Source organism: Coffea arabica, chromosome 2c (genome assembly GCF_036785885.1).
Source record: "Coffea arabica cultivar ET-39 chromosome 2c, Coffea Arabica ET-39 HiFi, whole genome shotgun sequence".
In the NCBI taxonomy this organism is placed as follows: domain Eukaryota; kingdom Viridiplantae; phylum Streptophyta; class Magnoliopsida; order Gentianales; family Rubiaceae; genus Coffea; species Coffea arabica.
In genome coordinates, this window is record NC_092312.1 from 4,054,405 (window position 1) to 4,071,165 (window position 16,761).

At 36.3% G+C, this 16,761-nt stretch overlaps 2 protein-coding genes and 1 long non-coding RNA gene across 3 annotated transcripts; 1 reads left to right on the forward strand and 2 right to left on the reverse strand.

Annotated features, from left to right (window-relative positions):
- Positions 1 to 9,738: 9,738 nt before the first annotated feature.
- Positions 9,739 to 13,260, forward strand: LOC113725232 (metacaspase-1-like). The gene is made up of 5 exons (XM_027248271.2): positions 9,739 to 10,375; positions 11,675 to 12,005; positions 12,190 to 12,310; positions 12,452 to 12,655; positions 12,922 to 13,260. The coding sequence occupies exons 1-5, from the start codon at positions 10,009 to 10,011 to the stop codon at positions 12,979 to 12,981; spliced, it is 1,083 nt and encodes a 360-aa protein (XP_027104072.2). The 5' UTR covers positions 9,739 to 10,008; the 3' UTR covers positions 12,982 to 13,260.
- Positions 13,261 to 13,424: 164 nt separating this feature from the next.
- On the reverse strand, positions 13,425 to 14,056 carry LOC140034825 (uncharacterized). The gene is made up of 2 exons (XR_011838690.1): positions 13,727 to 14,056; positions 13,425 to 13,641 (listed from the first exon to the last, which is right to left on the reverse strand). It is a non-coding gene; the product is annotated as an uncharacterized lncRNA (long non-coding RNA).
- A 1,253-nt stretch (positions 14,057 to 15,309) lies between these two features.
- LOC113720603 (probable BOI-related E3 ubiquitin-protein ligase 3) lies at positions 15,310 to 16,575 on the reverse strand. Its single transcript, XM_027245338.1, has 2 exons — positions 16,240 to 16,575; positions 15,310 to 15,828 (listed from the first exon to the last, which is right to left on the reverse strand). The coding sequence occupies exons 1-2, from the start codon at positions 16,573 to 16,575 to the stop codon at positions 15,310 to 15,312; spliced, it is 855 nt and encodes a 284-aa protein (XP_027101139.1).
- Positions 16,576 to 16,761: the final 186 nt, after the last annotated feature.

The window sequence follows — 16,761 nt, forward strand, 5'->3', positions numbered from 1 at the left end:
GAAACTCAAAATGCTTTAGATGCCTTCGGAGAGTGATTTTGGTAATTAATCTGGCTCAAGCCTGATCATGGCCGTTGTGCTGATTCTACCTCCCTGTCATCATAAGCATGCACATTTCTTCAATATCCTGATCCCACAAATCTGTTACATTTATTTCACTCACAGATCGGAAGGGCATTCAGATAGATTTGCTGGCTATGAAGCCCTGGTGGAGAAGAAAAGCCAGCACTCCCCGTCTCACAGTACTTGTAATGCACAATTTGTCAAAAGCTACAGATTAAACATGACCCTGATGGCATTACCACCCCAGCCCCAGGCACTGGCTTCATCAAATGCTTTCTCCACATCCTGCTGGCTAAAGCTAAATCTTTGACCCTGTATGACTGACTATCTATCAAGCGGCAAAAGCAGGTGTCTGATGTGATGATCAGAGTTGAACAAACCCTTGTCATGTCATGCAGTTGAGAGGACCAAGTCTTAAATATTATAATCCCACTACCGTTCGTTCCGGCTGTTAAAATAAGATCTGCCTGTCTAAGACATCTTAATTACGTGTACTTGCATGGCCTATTGTTGTAATTAGTGGGCCTCTTAGCGTCCTCACTCATTTGGCTGCTGGCTTAGTACCGCTGATTTGAGTGGAGGCCCATCCATTTCTAGGAGAGACTGCGCGGAGGTTCATTTCTTCGGTTTTGGCCATAGCCTATTACTTAATGTTGGTGCCAGAGAAATCATGGTTAGAATCATGTCTGATTATATCGATATGATGGATGAATTACAATGAATGAATATACGTATTCTAACAGTGCGTGCACCGTCACCATTTTAAAAATATATGATACATGTACTAAATCTAAATTTTAAATTATATGTCAAAAATCAAAATCTGACAGTATACACTGTCGTGCAGAGTGATGTATGCGTACAGAGTGCTAGTTAATCTTATTACCTTCTAGCATGTGCACTTAAATTTACAACATCGACTATTGGAGGAGAAGTCACTTGTTATTTGGTCCAGTGGTCATCACCGTCTTTGGTGACGTTGGAGGTCAGGGTTCTACCCCCGTCTCCCTCAAATTTTTCACAATATGTGGCTGGTCTTAGTTGACCATCTCCCCTTACTAGATTAGGTTAGATTAGGTTATAAGGCATTTACCGTTGCCGATAAAAAAAAAAAAAAAAAAAAAAAGACTATTGGAGGAGAGGAGAATACAATTGCGAGGAAGCGTATTGTTTCTCCATCGAACTGCCTGCCCCTGCTTAACCAATGATAAATTATTGATCATGTCCGGAAAGTAAATGTTTTATTTTTCAAACATAATAATAATAATGAGGGTCATTTCTATCAAATTGCGCTCTCAAACTGTTGCACACGCGGGCATGAATTTGTTAACGTGAAGATTTGATTGTCAGCATTTTCGGCTTTCGATGAATATTTAAGGTCAGGAAAACTATATATAAATAAGCAGAAGTTCATGATTAGGTATGAATTTGTCAATCTCTTTGCGGAAGAAATACGGACTTGCGATTCTTCACAAAATTTCATTATTACTTCTTATTTACTCCTCGCCTTTCCGCAGGCAATTTCTGAATTGCACGTGTGTGTGTTTTTCGGGTTTCAACATGAATGAGAATCAAATGAGCTTGTACCTGAAAGTTGGCATCCAGACTCCAGGAAAAGGCGTTCTGCGCAAAAGCTCTAGCTTGATTTTCGGGCACCAAGAGAGAGAGAGAGAGAGATTAAGACAGATATGAAGCCACCACCAGAGTCCAGACCAACAGTTTCAAGCTAAGCTACAAGGGATGAGGAATGATTGGCGGATGATAAAGCCAATAATGCTTAGAGAAAAGAAAGATCAGAATATTTTCCTTCTTTTCTTCTTCGTATAAACAAGATGTAGTGGAGTGGCTCTTTTGTCAGCAAGCACAGGAACCGAAGAAAATTTGAGCGAGCAAGCAAGCACCTGTTAGTGTTGTCCATCTCTATTTTCATATTCTGAGGAACTATCCACCACTATGCTGCATTATTATTATTGCATCGTACTTTTCTTCCTTTTTTTGATTTTATTCCGTAATGTATAAAATGGACTGAGGAATACTACTACTACTACTACTTTTTAGCTTGAATTCCACTTAATCTCCCTGTATTTATGCCTCGGTCTCAATCTGATTTATCGCTATTTTAACCATTTTATTCCTAGAGGGACAAAACTGTAACTGCACCCTTTTTTTTCTTTCTTATTTATTTATTTTTTCTTTCTAAAGCAACATATCTCTAACTACATAAAGCGCCGAAGGGTTGGCAACAGTGATTTCCACTGGTTATTTTGTAATTTGAGCGTTGATTTTATCCTCATTTGTCTTTGTAGGTGTGATGGAACTCATTGTGGGGTCATCTCTGTTTCATGCTTGTCGGCCGCAGGTTCTAAATTTTGGTCGCCTTATTCCAATTTTACCCTTTTACACTGGTTTCGTTGTTGTTTCTCTACAGATTTTGGCCTTTTTCGTCTTTTTATTGCAAATAATATTTTTAGTGGCTGGCCCGTTGCCTGCTGCATATGTCTGCCCAGATTTCTTGGACCTCCCACGGTTTTTGCGAAATCTTTTCTGGTCTGCCGCCTTATGTTGGTCCACTCTGTTTGGGTTTCGGACATAAGAAAAATACCACTATATCCATCCATATATAGCAAAAAAATATATATGATACGCAAACAAAATCAGCAACTTTGGCTGCCAAATTACTCTTCACAAGTTAAATAGTACCAGCAACAAACAATTAAAAAATTTATACAATTTACACATTACTAATCAATACTAAATATTACAAAAATCAACACAACCTAGAATAATACACCTCAAATTATACCATCATACACACTAAGAAATCCTTCAATTAATCCACTCTCACAACTTTCGCTAGCATAAAATTAATTAGAACCAATAATCAAATCACAATTAAACAAAACATAAATATACTATAAAGAATAAAATACCAAAAAAAATAAAAAGTGCAAAACCATTACTTACTGTACCAATAGAAAAACATATCAAAATCATAATCATTCAAAATAATGCAAAATATGACAAATCCATACTACATTGCAAAAATTATATTACAAATCTTTACACATGTTCCAATATAATATACATGTACATATAATTAATAAACAAATGGAAGATATTGCCTATAACATACCAGCTCTTTATGAATTTTTTGCATTACATGAACAAAATATTAGTCATTTATGGGCATTTTACTTTGAATTATTTAATTTGTGTAAAATGCATAAATGTTTGTAACTAAAATTAGAAAAGTGTTACACTAATATTTTTATGAAAGGAAAACTCATAGGTTTTGTATTTAACATAAATTAAATATGTGAAAGTAAAAAAAGAAATTGCCCATAGCATACTGGCTCTTTACTGGTTTTCTCCATTACATGAACAAAGTACTAACTATTTATGAACATTTTACTTTGAATCATTTAATTTATGTTAAAAACGTAAATGTTTGTAAGTAAAATTCAAAAAATGTTAACCTAATATACTCAATTATTAAATTAAAGCTTTTGCGTTTTAAGATCGATAATATTTGTTAACTACTCAATTATTAAATTAAAGCTTTTGTGTTTTAAGATTGAGTAGTTACTTCGATAATATTTGTTAACTGCTCAATTATTAAATTAAAGCTAATTAAAGCTTTTGCGTTTAAGATTGATAATATTTGTATGTGCATGTTCGGCAAAATATATATATGGACACAAATTCTGTGTGTGTCTAATATTATTAATTCAAAGCTTTTGTGTTTTAATATTAACTACTCAATTATTAATTTAAAGCTCGCCGTCAAGCTCCAGTTACAAGTTAATTGTCTCCTTTTGCTGTTGTGCTCATATTCTATTTTCTCATCTTATTCCAATATGTGCATATCTAATAAATATAAATCAATTGTCCCACTTTGTATTAGGTTCCATTAATACGATCAATTGTTTTTAAAAATATCGGATAATTTCCCTCTATTTCAAAAATGTTATTTCGATAATATTTGTTAACTACTCAATTATTAAATTAAAGCTTTTGCGTTTTAAGATTGAATAGCATAACATAAATGTGTTTAGGACAAAGTGATAATTAGTTGTGTGCCTTTTTATATATGTGCATGTTCGGCAAAATATATATTTGAACAAAAATATTGATTTTCTGAAAAAAAAAATATTTCGAGACAAATTTTTTGTGTATCTAATATTATTAATTTAAAACTTTTACATTTTAATATTAACTACTCAGTTATTAATTTAAAGCTTTTGCGTTTTAAGATATTTTTAGCAAAATATATAGCAATTCTTCTACAATGCCACCGCATGCTATCAAATTTTACGTGGTTGTTCCCTGGTGATTAAAGGTAACGTGGCGCAAAATTAATCTTACGTGGTTACAGATTAGAAGTTACACCTGTAGTTACAGTTCATGTCATGTACTTAAAGATAGAGATATGCTTGTTTCGTTCGGTTCTTTCACAGATTGCATACTGTCATGGTGGACTTGCAATCATTAGTCAGATTTAACGCATGCACGTGCTTCCTTCTGCCAAACCACAAACTCTTTGTATAGTTGAAGACTATGCGTTCTGTCTACATTAACCTTTTCACCGTCAGTTTCTTTGGTTTGGTTTTCTTTATCTACGGACTACATATGCGTTCTGTCATAGGTGACTCCATAAACTATTAGCAAAATAAAAAAATCTCCTTACTTTTTCCATTTTGGTGTATTTTGTTTATTCTACAGTCACTACTATACTATTCAACAAAACAATAACCCTCTATTTATAATTTCTTCTACTTTATTTTAATTCTTCATCACTCAATAACACCATAATATGGGCACCCCGCGACAGCCGCGGGGTCGAATGCCTAGTTCTAATAATAAGGCTTTAATGATTGCTTTGTTGCCTGCATGAAACACCAATTTTGCTACTACTCCCTTCGTCCCACTTTGATAGTCCTGTTTCTTTTTTCAGACAGTTTAAAAAAAAAGTAGTTAACTTTGTTGGAAAAGTAAATTTAGATTGCTATTTTTCTAAAATACCCTCACATTAAATATGGTACAACTTTATGGGAACTTGAATTGATGGTAAAAAAAAAAAATCAACTCTCGTTAAATGGGATAGATTTATAGTAACAATTACTTACATTGAATAAGGATATTTTAGAAAAATTAAAATACAACTACATTCTTCAATTGGAAAGTAAATTACAATTTGGGACAGATGAAAAAGGAATACAGAACTATTAAAGTGGGACGGAGGGAGTATTAATTTATCCTCTGTTAAGAATAATGTGCGTGTACTTCTTCTTGATTTTGCTTCTGTATACCGCAACATTTTGGTTTCCAAAATTCTCGCATGCATTTATTTTTGGTATTTGTTCGCAGTTACGTAACATGCTTTAAGCTTCATTTCGAGTGTCCCCGTGTGCCTGACAATCAAATTGCATGGATTCATGTCTTACCCTTGACTTTTCAAAATTTCTTATCTGTCCTTCAGTATTCAACTGTTTGTATGAGCCATCCTTTTCCTTTGGCTTTGGCATTGGCACCACAATTTAAGGTATGCTCCATTTATCTAACAACCTCATATGCGTTTTCTCGGGATTTGGCTCTCATCTACGGTGGATTTTCTCTTCATTTCTCACGATATACGTTTGAATGCATGATATTTGTCATTTATTATTTTTTAATAAAAATTAGGATTAGTTAAATTTTAAAATGATCATATCCCTTCTTAATAGATAAAAATACATGTCATGCATCTAAATCTGCATTGTAAAAAATTGGAGATAGAATTTTGTGGAGAGGAACTAAATCCGTTTTCTGATTCTGCATGATTGTGACTCTAGCACTACAACGAAATTTCTTTTTAAGTGGGCACACAACGAGGAGTTCAATGCAGTTAACCCACAAGACCGCATTAAAACCAATTATTCTTAATTGAATTAAAATGAGATTAGATCACCAAGCAATCAATTAAGCAGATCTCGACATCACTACTGCATTAAATTAGTCAGACCCACAAGACTCTACACTAAACCAATTATTCTTCAGCGATTGATCATGCTGGTGGACGATTAATTAACAATAATCCCTTAATAAAATTTAGTTTTTATCAAAAATGAAAAAGAAGCACGACTTTTTAAGAAGGTTTTTAGTTGACCAAAGCAGAAAGTCAAAATGTCAGTATAGATGATTGTATCGTTTCCCTAGTACTTCCTCCGTCCCACTGTGATAGTTCTGTTTCTTTTTTCACACAATTTAAGAAAAAGTAGTTAATTTTGTTGGAAAAGTAAATTTAGATTGCTATTTTCCTAAAATACCCTCACATTAAATATGGTACAATTTTATGAAAACTTGAATTGATGGTAAAAAAAAAAATCAACTCTCATTAAATGGAGTATGTTTATATTAACAACTACTTACATTAAATAAGGATATTTTAGAAAAATTAAAATATAACTACATTCTTCAATTGTAAAGTGGACTATAATTTGGGACAGATGAAAAAAGAATACAGAACTATCAAAGTGGGACGGAGAGAGTACAAGTTATTCTAAACGACTTTGTATGACTTTGCAATAAACATTTTATCGGTGCTCAAAAAATTGACCTTTTCGAGTTTGAAGTTTGAACTAGTCTTTCTCCAATCCAGACAAGTGGGAGGGGTTTTTTTTTTTCTCTTTTAAAAAAAAAGTAAAAGTTTTTTAATTAAGCCACTACTGCCACTGGCATATTTTTACGTGATTTGTTGGTCAAACTGCCCCGAAGAATATACATAGGAAATTAGAAAGGTGGAATGGAAGTAGGCAACTTGTTTCCTTTGCCAGCTACGCAAGAAAGTCAGCCAGATTGGCATTGAAAATTATGGTATTAATGGTCATTCATTTCCCACATGCACTACTGTTTTTTTTGGAATCACAGAAGAAGCTCTTTGTCGTGGAAAGTTCCAATTCATCGCCCCAAATCCTATGGCACAAGGCGGTGATATGCTTCATGTTCCATCAGTAGTTTAACCCACCAACATTTCCTTTTCTTTTCTTTTCTTTTTTATGAGTAAGAACAGATGCAATGGATTAATGGATATCAATTGACAATTGACGAGATGAAAATTTGGGCTCAGACGCATGCTGAAAATCTGTCTCAAAACTTTTGCCCTTGAATTCTAAACCCTACTTACTGGCATGTACTTATTCTACTTAATTGAGAGCATAACTTATTAAATTAATACACTGCAGAATTGGTGGTTCCCTTGACTTAGGGTGTGTTTGAATTGCATTGTTACGTTTTCACATATTTTTTAATTATCTTTTTATCTTAAATATATCAAATCGTTACAGTAATTTTTCTACAAAAACTTTAGAAGAATGCAATCCAAACAAAGCTTAAGTAGTTTCTGGAAATGTCAACATATATAATTTCAAGATTGAGCAAAAACATAAACGTAGTGGCAACTACTACTGTTTTCTCTTTTACTTCTAACCACGGACCCGCAAAGAAGTTGATCCAACAAAACTAAGAAAAAAAAAAAAAAAAAAAGAGGTCAAAAGTATGTTATTCTTTTCAAGATAGGTTTACATGGTCCATGAATTGCGAATAATTTCAAGAAAAAAAATTATTGGTAGGAAAATATATATCGAGAGGGAGGATTTATCTAACCTCTAGCTTCCTTCGTATACACCAGCATGAGAGTATTTGAATAATAATATTTTTTTCTCAAACATTATGTTACTTATCTCACAGTTATAATTTTTAATTAATTTTTTATATTTTCAATAACTTTTTTATTTCATGTACATTATTTGGAACCCATGAGGGGCAAATTCTCCTGGTGCCTATCTCCTCCATCCATCAGACTCAAATTAGAAGCTAACCTAAAAAGAATGGGTAAAATACACTAAACCTCCCTTGTGGTTTGAGTTATTGTCATAAAACCTCCTCATTGTTTAAAAACACACATTTAACCTCCTTACACTATGGACTAATCTGGAATTTGGATGAAAAACATCCAAATTAACGGAGAGTGAGTCACACTCGCCTAATACATGAGTAAAATTGATCACGTTGAATTTTCTGCGTAAAAACTGATTTCTTCTTCCAGTTATACCTTCTTTGTTTTCTTTCTTTTTTTTTTTTCACTTTCTTTTGCTTTCCTTCTCCCAAAATCAGAAGGTCGCTTTTTATTCTCTTTTCTTTTCTTTCGTTTCATCTCCTTACTCCTCCCGCAATCAAAATAGAGACAACTGATGCACCAAAACACCAACTCCCCTCACAACCACGATCACTGTGACCACTCTTTCTTCTTTTTATATTTATCTTTTGTTGCAGTACCAGGGGATTCTTAAGAAAGTTCATGTCAAACTTTGGCTTCTTTTCCAATAGAACTCTCCTTATAGCAACACCTTTAATCTCTTAAGTAATTGCCCTTAACCCATTCTTTGGTAACCAGATTTGACGCCATTACCATTGCCATCGTGGTCACCAACTAATACGTAAGGCGAGTAGAAATCCATATGGATTTGAGATATGAATCAAGACAGACTCATAATTTTTCTTTTAATCCATGCAAATATTTGACTTTTTGGTGTCATATAACCATTTTACTGGTCCAAAGGATTGTTTTTATATAGTAATTTGTTGGTTTTGCTTTATTTTAGGACTGAAATTTATAGTTTTGCCTATCATTGTTCATGCCTATGTTCGTTATTCTTTGCTTGTTTTTGGTCAAATCTGATATCATAATCATGATATACGCTGAAATTGGATTTGAGGGTGTAATTTTTGTTAAATTCCACACTGGTGGTAGCTACTGGCAGCTCTGCTCCTACTGTCGCTGCTGCAAGATCTGTAAATGATAATAAGAGGCAGGGAAGAAGATAAACTTTGAAAATTTTCACCTTGACTTATAAAGTCTGTTTGTTAACCCACAAAGACGAGGATGGATGTGGCGGCAGCGGTAGAAAATAATGAAAGCTGCTTTATCGCCGGAGAAGATGAAGAATGTTTTGAAATTTTAGTTTGGCCCCTTAATTTTTTCCTTAGACAATTCAAGATTCATGAATTTAGATGAAATCTGAGACCCAATGGTGGTGAAGATGATGATGAAGGTAATGACCACGACAATCATAGTGACGGCGACGATAGCGATGATGGCAAGGTGATAAATGCTAGACTGAAGAAAGGAAGAAAATGGAAAGGAAAGGAAAACAGAAAAAGGAAAAAAAAAAGATAAAAAAGAAAGGAGATGGATTCTGAAATCTGAACATGGTCCAGCTGGAGAAGACAACAAACTTTTAGAATTTGTTGAATTAACCCCTGAATTTACTTTTTTTTTTTTAAAAAAATGAAGCAAGAAAGTTTTTAAAATCTTAAGTAAAACCCGAACTAACTTTTGGGATAGTTTGAAAACAAGGTTAATATAGAAATTTTATATTATTCCATCAAATTGGATGATTTCCGTTTGTTGGCCAAATTAGTCCAAATCATGAGGGGGTTCTTTGGAAGTTTTTAAACAATGAGGAGGTTTTATGACAATAATCCAAACCACAAGGGAGTTTAGTGTATTTTACCCAAAAAGAATTGAACACCTTGCTTCAAAAAAAAAAAAAAAAAAAAAAAAAGGAATCCAACTCCTTGCCACGCAGGCTAATAGACATTGGCCTGTTTTGTATTTTATTTTAATGGGAATTTTCCCTCGCTCCTTCTGCAGTCAGAAGTCAGGACTAGAGAACGTCTCTTCTCTAGATTGGCTTCTGAATTAGTGAATTCTCGACCGCGTCATCCCCAGTTCTCACCAACTCCCACTTTGCTCGGCCCCATCGCCCCCATGGCCAAAACTCCTCTCCTTTAACTTGATCAAAAATCCACAGATCCTCCCCATCTACGTAAAACCTTAACTCATCGATATCAGGATTTCTTTCGTTATCGTTATCGTTATCCTCCTCCGTCCTGATCAAGAAAAAGATGTTGATGCTAGTTGACTGTTCCAACTGCCGCACACCGCTACAGCTTCCACAAGGTGCTAAGTCCATCAGATGCGTCATCTGCCATGCCGTCACCCTCATCGCCGACCCAAGAGGGGTCCCGCCACCACCGCCACCACAACCACCGGCTCCATACTATCATCCACCGCCGCCGCCTTCGCCTTACAACCATGCTCCCCCAGGTCAACCCCCTAGAGTCCACGGTCGCAAGAAAGCCGTGATTTGCGGGATATCCTACAGGAACACCAGACAGGAACTCAGAGGCTGCATCAATGACGCTAAGTGCATGAAGTTCTTGCTCATCAATCGCTTCAAGTTTCCTTCCGATTCTATTCTCATGCTCACCGGTGATTGTTACACGCTTTTCTCTTGCCATTTCTTACGACTTTGCACTAATGTGCATTATTTTGTTTCTTCAGGCATTAACCTGTTCCAAATTTCTACCAATTTTTTCTGTTATGGGATTTCAATTTATTGTGAGAATTCGAGGTTCTTGATTTGTGTCTGATTTTTATTCACTATTTTTAGGTCTGACTGATTGCTGGATACTTGCTAGTTCCCAAAAAAAAAAAAAAGCATTGCTTTAGTTTCTGTTTCTGAAAAGTTCTTCCCTTTCTGTTCCCAGCTGCAAGATCCCTACTAGGCTACTACAACCAGATATAAGTTGGTATATCTATTTTTGCACACTCTCCCTGTCTGTTTGCTTAGCATATCTAAATCAATTCTGGCTTTCTTTACTTTTTTTCAAACACATAATCAATACCGCGTTTCCCTTGCAGCTTGGATGACCAAATTTTTACCATGTTTAATAAATTCGCAGAAAACAACTGCCGAAGCTGAATATTCACTGTTGCCTGAATAAGCCACACACGATTATATTAAACTTTCTGGGTCCACCAATGACTATCCTAACTAAAAGATTCTTAAATCATTTAATTGACAGCTGAAAGATGGGTGGTTATAATTTCAATAAAAGGTTCTGAAGCAAGAAACTGGAACACCTCCAGTTTCAAACTTGTTACTTTAGGAATTTATTCCATCTTCAAATATAAATCAGCAAGATTGTGAATCTTGCAAGCAAAGGCTAGGTATCCTATCCACTTAATGTAATTGCAAGAATCACATAAACATGCTTTTGATTTTAGAGTATCGTAAAGAATTTTACTAAGGTGTTCCACAAATTAACTACAACTCCTGATCAAATCCTGTCTGGGAATCCTGCAATAATGGTACCAATATCTGGAGAAAATCCAACCATATTTAAAGCAAAGAGATATTGTGAGTGGTTCTTAATAGCTTCTAAATAAGTAACTGAAAATCCAAAAATTCAGTAGTTCAAAGCCCCAGCAGTAGAAATAGTGCATGCATAGTCTTTTGCTATGAGACTCAACTCTGTTTATTCATAGTGTTATGACAGGATGTTGACCGAGAATGAGTATAACATGATTTTCTGAGTATATTTCTTGTTTGATAACTAAATGATTGAATCGTGGCTAGTTAATGAAAGAGTACTTTTTATCCTCATACTCGTCGATTAATAACAAGCTTCTGCCAATTCGTGCCTTTAGCTAATTAACTAATTAATAGAGGTTGTACAACCAAAATGGCAGTTTGTAATCTAATTTGCTGTGGACTTATCTTTTCAGAAGAAGAAACAGATCCTTACCGTATTCCAACAAAACACAACATCAGAATGGCCATGTATTGGCTTGTGCAAGGTTGTCAGCCAGGTGATTCCTTGGTATTCCATTATTCAGGTCATGGTTCACAGCAAAGGAACTACAACGGTGATGAGGTTGATGGTTATGATGAAACACTTTGTCCTTTGGATTTTGAAACACAAGGGATGATAGTTGATGATGAAATTAATGCTACCATTGTTAGGCCACTTCCTCGTGGAGCTAAGCTTCATGCTATCATAGATGCATGTCACAGTGGCACAGTGCTGGATTTACCATTCCTTTGTAGGATGGACAGGTTCATCAATCCTTTGAACATTTACTGCTTGATGTCTAGTATCTAATGAGCAGAGAGGTCAGAAAAGAAAATAGATAAATTATTCTGAAAATGGCTGGTTTTTCAGCCAATTGAGTGACATATTTCTCTTTGAGATCCCTTGAAATTTTTTTTTTCTCAAGCTGCTTTAATCTTTGCTGTGCAGAACTGGGAGGTATACATGGGAGGACCATCGCCCTCGATCAGGTGCATGGAAAGGAACAAGTGGTGGAGAAGTCATATCATTTAGTGGTTGTGACGACGATCAAACTGCTGCTGATACAGATGTAAATTCAATACAACTTCCTCTCATTTCCCAATCTTGATTTGATGCTTTATGCTTACTATTTCATTAATAAATCATACTGTTCTCTAAGCTCAAACTAAACAAGGAAAGCATGGATTAATCTCATCTAAATGCTGGACAGGCTCTATCTAAAGTGACTTCAACGGGGGCCATGACTTATTCATTTATCCAAGCAATCGAGCGTGGACAGGGAACCACATATGGGAGCATCTTAAATTCAATGAGATCAACCGTCACCAGTAACGAGGATGGTCTAGGAGGTGGCATTGTGACATCACTCCTCACAATGCTTTTGACGGGTGGCAGTCTAAGTGGTACGAGACAGGTAAAACATCGTCTTTGCCAATCCTCATCCCAAATCTGGAGGTCAAACTCCTGACATTCTGAATCAGTTTGCCATGTTAAAGCTTGTCTGTCAGAAAGTATGTCCTTGGTGCTATCTCATAATTCATTTTATGGGGCCTCGATTTTGTCAAAGCTTCTAAAGATGAAATAAATCATCTTGCCGTATATAGAAAATAGGACAGCAATACGGTGAAATTCTCTTAAATGAAGCTAGTAATTGAAGTTTTATCATTTACTTTGTTGCAGGAACCACAGTTGACAGCTAATGAACCTTTTGATGCGTACACAAAGCCGTTTTCACTGTAGCAAATATATGATTCTCAGCCGTGTGATCTACTTGGTACTGCAGATTGTTGTACAGTTCTTTGCCTTCGATGGAATTTGAAGTTCATTTCTTTGATGCAAGCTCTTCGTAAATTTTCTTATGGCCCCAGTAAAAGGTTGTTCATCTGATCAAACGATATATAACCGGAGTTATGAAATTTCTTTAATGCAGTAATCCTCCTGAATGTAACATGTAGCTCTCTCTCTTTTTGATTAAACAATTAAACCTGTGCAATTTTTGCCAATCTTGTGGCATTCTAATTGTGTTTTCCCCGAACCACTTCAGTGACATTAAATGTGCAGGACAAAAGAAAAGTCAAACTGATTCTTGATTTCCCCTTCGCACCGTGGTTGTGCATGGCCAACCAATCTGACTGCCTTAATGAATCGTTCCAAGAGGCGAAAAGCCAAGCAACACAAGGAGATGAAAGTAGAAACATGTTGTGCTTCAATTTAATCTCTGTTTCAAGTTAGTATCTATATCAAGAAGAAGAAGATACAGAGAGAAACTCTTCAGTTTGTTACCTATACTAGTTCGATGTTCCTGCCAGTCCTGTGTGATTGCCTTTTCATTCTTCAAGAGAACAAGTTGCCTCCAATGCAAGACCTTGCAGTATCCTTCAAAGCCATCTCCTCCATCACCTATTATCCCCATTGACACCATTAAAATGGTAGAATTGGTGCAGAGGAAAAAGTTTTATGTGAATAAAAAATGAGTTAAAACCACCTTCTCGTGTTGGGGAAACTTTGCACCACATCTGACTCAGTAATGTCTTGCTTGTTGCCTGGAATGAGGATCGCTTGACGTTAGCCCAGGTAGAAATCACAAAGAAAAAGTAGGGATTGCATGGCCTTCAGGGAAAGATTTGTGGGGCTTCCAACAAATCCTCATCTGCCATATCCATCTTCTGCTGCTTGTTCCTGGAAATTCCGTTAACCTGTATTGTGCCATCTATCTGAGGACGATAACTCGTAACGGGGAACGTTTTGAAAGATTATCTTAATCTCTACGCAAACAGTATGCAAACGAAGAAAAAAAAAAGAAAAAGGCCACAGAGTTATCCCGTGATTATGACAGATCAAATTCTTTAGTAGGAGAGATTTGTTTGAATAGTTTGTTGTACAGAAGTTTCCCCAGACCACTAAAATATGGCGCGACATCTCGCGCAATGGAGAATTTTTTTTTTTTTTTTTTTAAAAAAAGGCCTTAAAGTTAAAGAGCTTATGAATTACGGTCCCCAACAGGGCAATTAGCAAGTATGATTAATTTTTTTGATAATATAAGTGGAATTAATAATAAATTTACTCTGGACCAACAGGTTCAACTGTCCAATCCTTCTAAAAGTTCGGGATAGCTAGTCTGGGAATTATAAACTGTAGTCACTAAATTTTCAATAATTAAGATTTGGCTACTCAATTATTAGTCGTATATTTTTACCTATTAAACTATCAAAAATGTAAATTTTGGGTCATTCCCTCTGATTTCACCGTTAACTTTGTTAGATCTAAGAGTCTGCACGATTTACGAAACATACTATTAATAATTAGATCTAGTACTGTTAATGACAAAATCAGACCGAATGACTCAAAATTTACACTTTTAATAATTTAGTGAATATAAACATACTATTAATAGTTGAATGGTCAAAACTTGACTATTTGAAAAGTTTAATGGCTATTAAGATAATTTGCTCAAGTATTAATGAATACGATGAGAGTCCCTCTTTTTTTAACAACAAAGACCCTATTTACTTCACAAGAAATGAAAATGAAATGAATGATGCGAAACAATAAATCTTGTGTTTGGATTGCATTTTCCATCATTTTTCATGGAAAAAATACTGTAGCGATTTGATATATGTGAGGGAAAAAGGTGATAGGAAAATGTGATCATGGAAAACGACAATATTTTCCGACAGAAACAAGCAATCCAAACAAGACTTATTAGCAACGACTAGGGGCCATGACTTTGTTGCTTCAATGGAATAAATTTGCAATGATGAAATTATAATTCCAACCAAAAAAAAAATTAATTTCAACCCCATACTAATTCCATACAAAAAACAAACCATTTCCAATCCTCATGTCAAACATCAAAAATAATAATAATAAATTCAAATCCTTAATTTGGATCACAATCCTACATAATATACATAGTAGTCTGTGAGATGATACATCATACGAGTAGCTTGAAGCTGTAAGAAAAACAGAAGTATACAAGACCGATTGGAAACAAAAAAAAGCCCATGAGACGAAGGAAGATGGAGATGGCCCAAGCCAGGACGTCCTAACAGGCGTGGGCTGCAGAGCCTACGGAAGACGCACCTCAACACTGGTGGTCTTAATGGACCCACAAACTGGGCAGGCTTTGGTGGTCTCATCGCAGCGGGTGCAGGTGCTAACGTGGCGACACGGCCACGTCATCACGGTGGCGACTCGTTTCCCGCAGGCCCTACAGGCCAGCTTGACGGGCTCCACCTCCTCCGCCAGCCGGTGCCGGCCCACGTGGGACGACTCGGCGTCATCTTGCTGGACCTCCGAGCTCCCGCCAGTCTCCTCCGCTTTACCACCCCGGAGGAGAGCCTCTTGGAGAGCCGCCCTCAGAGAAGCATTCGTATCCTCCAAGTACTTGAGCTTGCTCTGCAGAAGGTGGTTCTCCTTCTGGAACAGGGCTTCCCTGTGTTCATAGCCCAGGATCTTGCGGGCCACCTGGTTGAGCTCCAACTCTTTCTCTTTGACTCTCTTGGCGGCCTTCTCCTCCGCCTCGTGCACCACCGCATCGTATTGCCTCCGCTGCATCTCCGCTAAGACGCGCTTGAAATGCTCCCCCTGCATTGCATGCAAACGCAATCATTATGCCGTGCATATGATTAAGTCAAACATGTTACGTACTAGTTGAATTGAATTCACACCTGCATAAGCATAACACACTGAAGAAGAGTACTGAAGACCCGTCTTCAAGACTACAAGATATGATGCAAATTATTTAATTTCTCGTGTATTAATTATGAAGGTTTAATTTACTCGTGTGTATTCAAGAATTTGCAAAATTATTCAATTGTAGACCTTTCATGAAAAATTTTAAATACAAAAAACGATACCTCTAAAGTAACATGCATGGTGTACTTGCGGGATAAATTTGTTAGTGTTGCATGGGCATTTGGATAAATTGTTAACGGGAAAAAGCAAAAAGGACGTACGGACAAGAGTAGTGCGGTGATTAACGAGAGAAATAACTACCTGGTTTCTGATGAGTTGATCAATTTGGGCGTTGTGATCCCTCACTATTGGCGGAGCAGCGTCTTGATCATCAAAGCCAGTTAACAAGGAAGTGAAGGGTTTCGATGGCGGGGAAATAGTCAAGTTTTCAAGCAGCGGATTTGAGAACTGGCGGTGGTGGTGGCTGTTGTTGAGGTCCAAGCAGAAAGCCCCGCTGGACATGTAGGGCGTAAAAGGAGGCTGGTGATGGAGAGGGAAGTATCGAACAGTTGCCCCCGCCGGCAGAGGAAGAGGAGGTGTTCCCCCGGTTGCCGCTGGCACTAAGCTTTGATCACCACCACCAACACCTTCTTTCATCTTCCTCCTGCGTGTGCTACTCGGGCCTGCATCTGCATTGAAAGGTACAAATATTTATAACCTACAAAAAAATAAAAATAACAAATTCCACTTCACTTTTACACTTTCTCATACGAATTAGTTCTAGTAGAAAAGTAAATCAAATGATGGATATTTTTAAAAAAAAAAATATATATGTATATATAG

Bases quoted from the DNA above. Each gene is read 5' to 3' on its own strand.
- LOC113720603 (XM_027245338.1), bottom strand. From the start codon at position 16,575: ATGAAAGAAGGTGTTGGTGGTGGTGATCAAAGCTTAGTGCCAGCGGCA. The intron at 15,829-16,239 runs GTAGTTATTTCT...CATGCAATGCAG, and splicing joins ATCAACTCATCAGAAACCAG to GGGGAGCATTTCAAGCGCGT.
- LOC113725232 (XM_027248271.2), top strand. From the start codon at position 10,009: ATGTTGATGCTAGTTGACTGTTCCAACTGCCGCACACCGCTACAGCTT. The intron at 10,376-11,674 runs GTGATTGTTACA...TTATCTTTTCAG, and splicing joins TTCTATTCTCATGCTCACCG to AAGAAGAAACAGATCCTTAC. The intron at 12,006-12,189 runs GTTCATCAATCC...TTTGCTGTGCAG, and splicing joins TTCCTTTGTAGGATGGACAG to AACTGGGAGGTATACATGGG.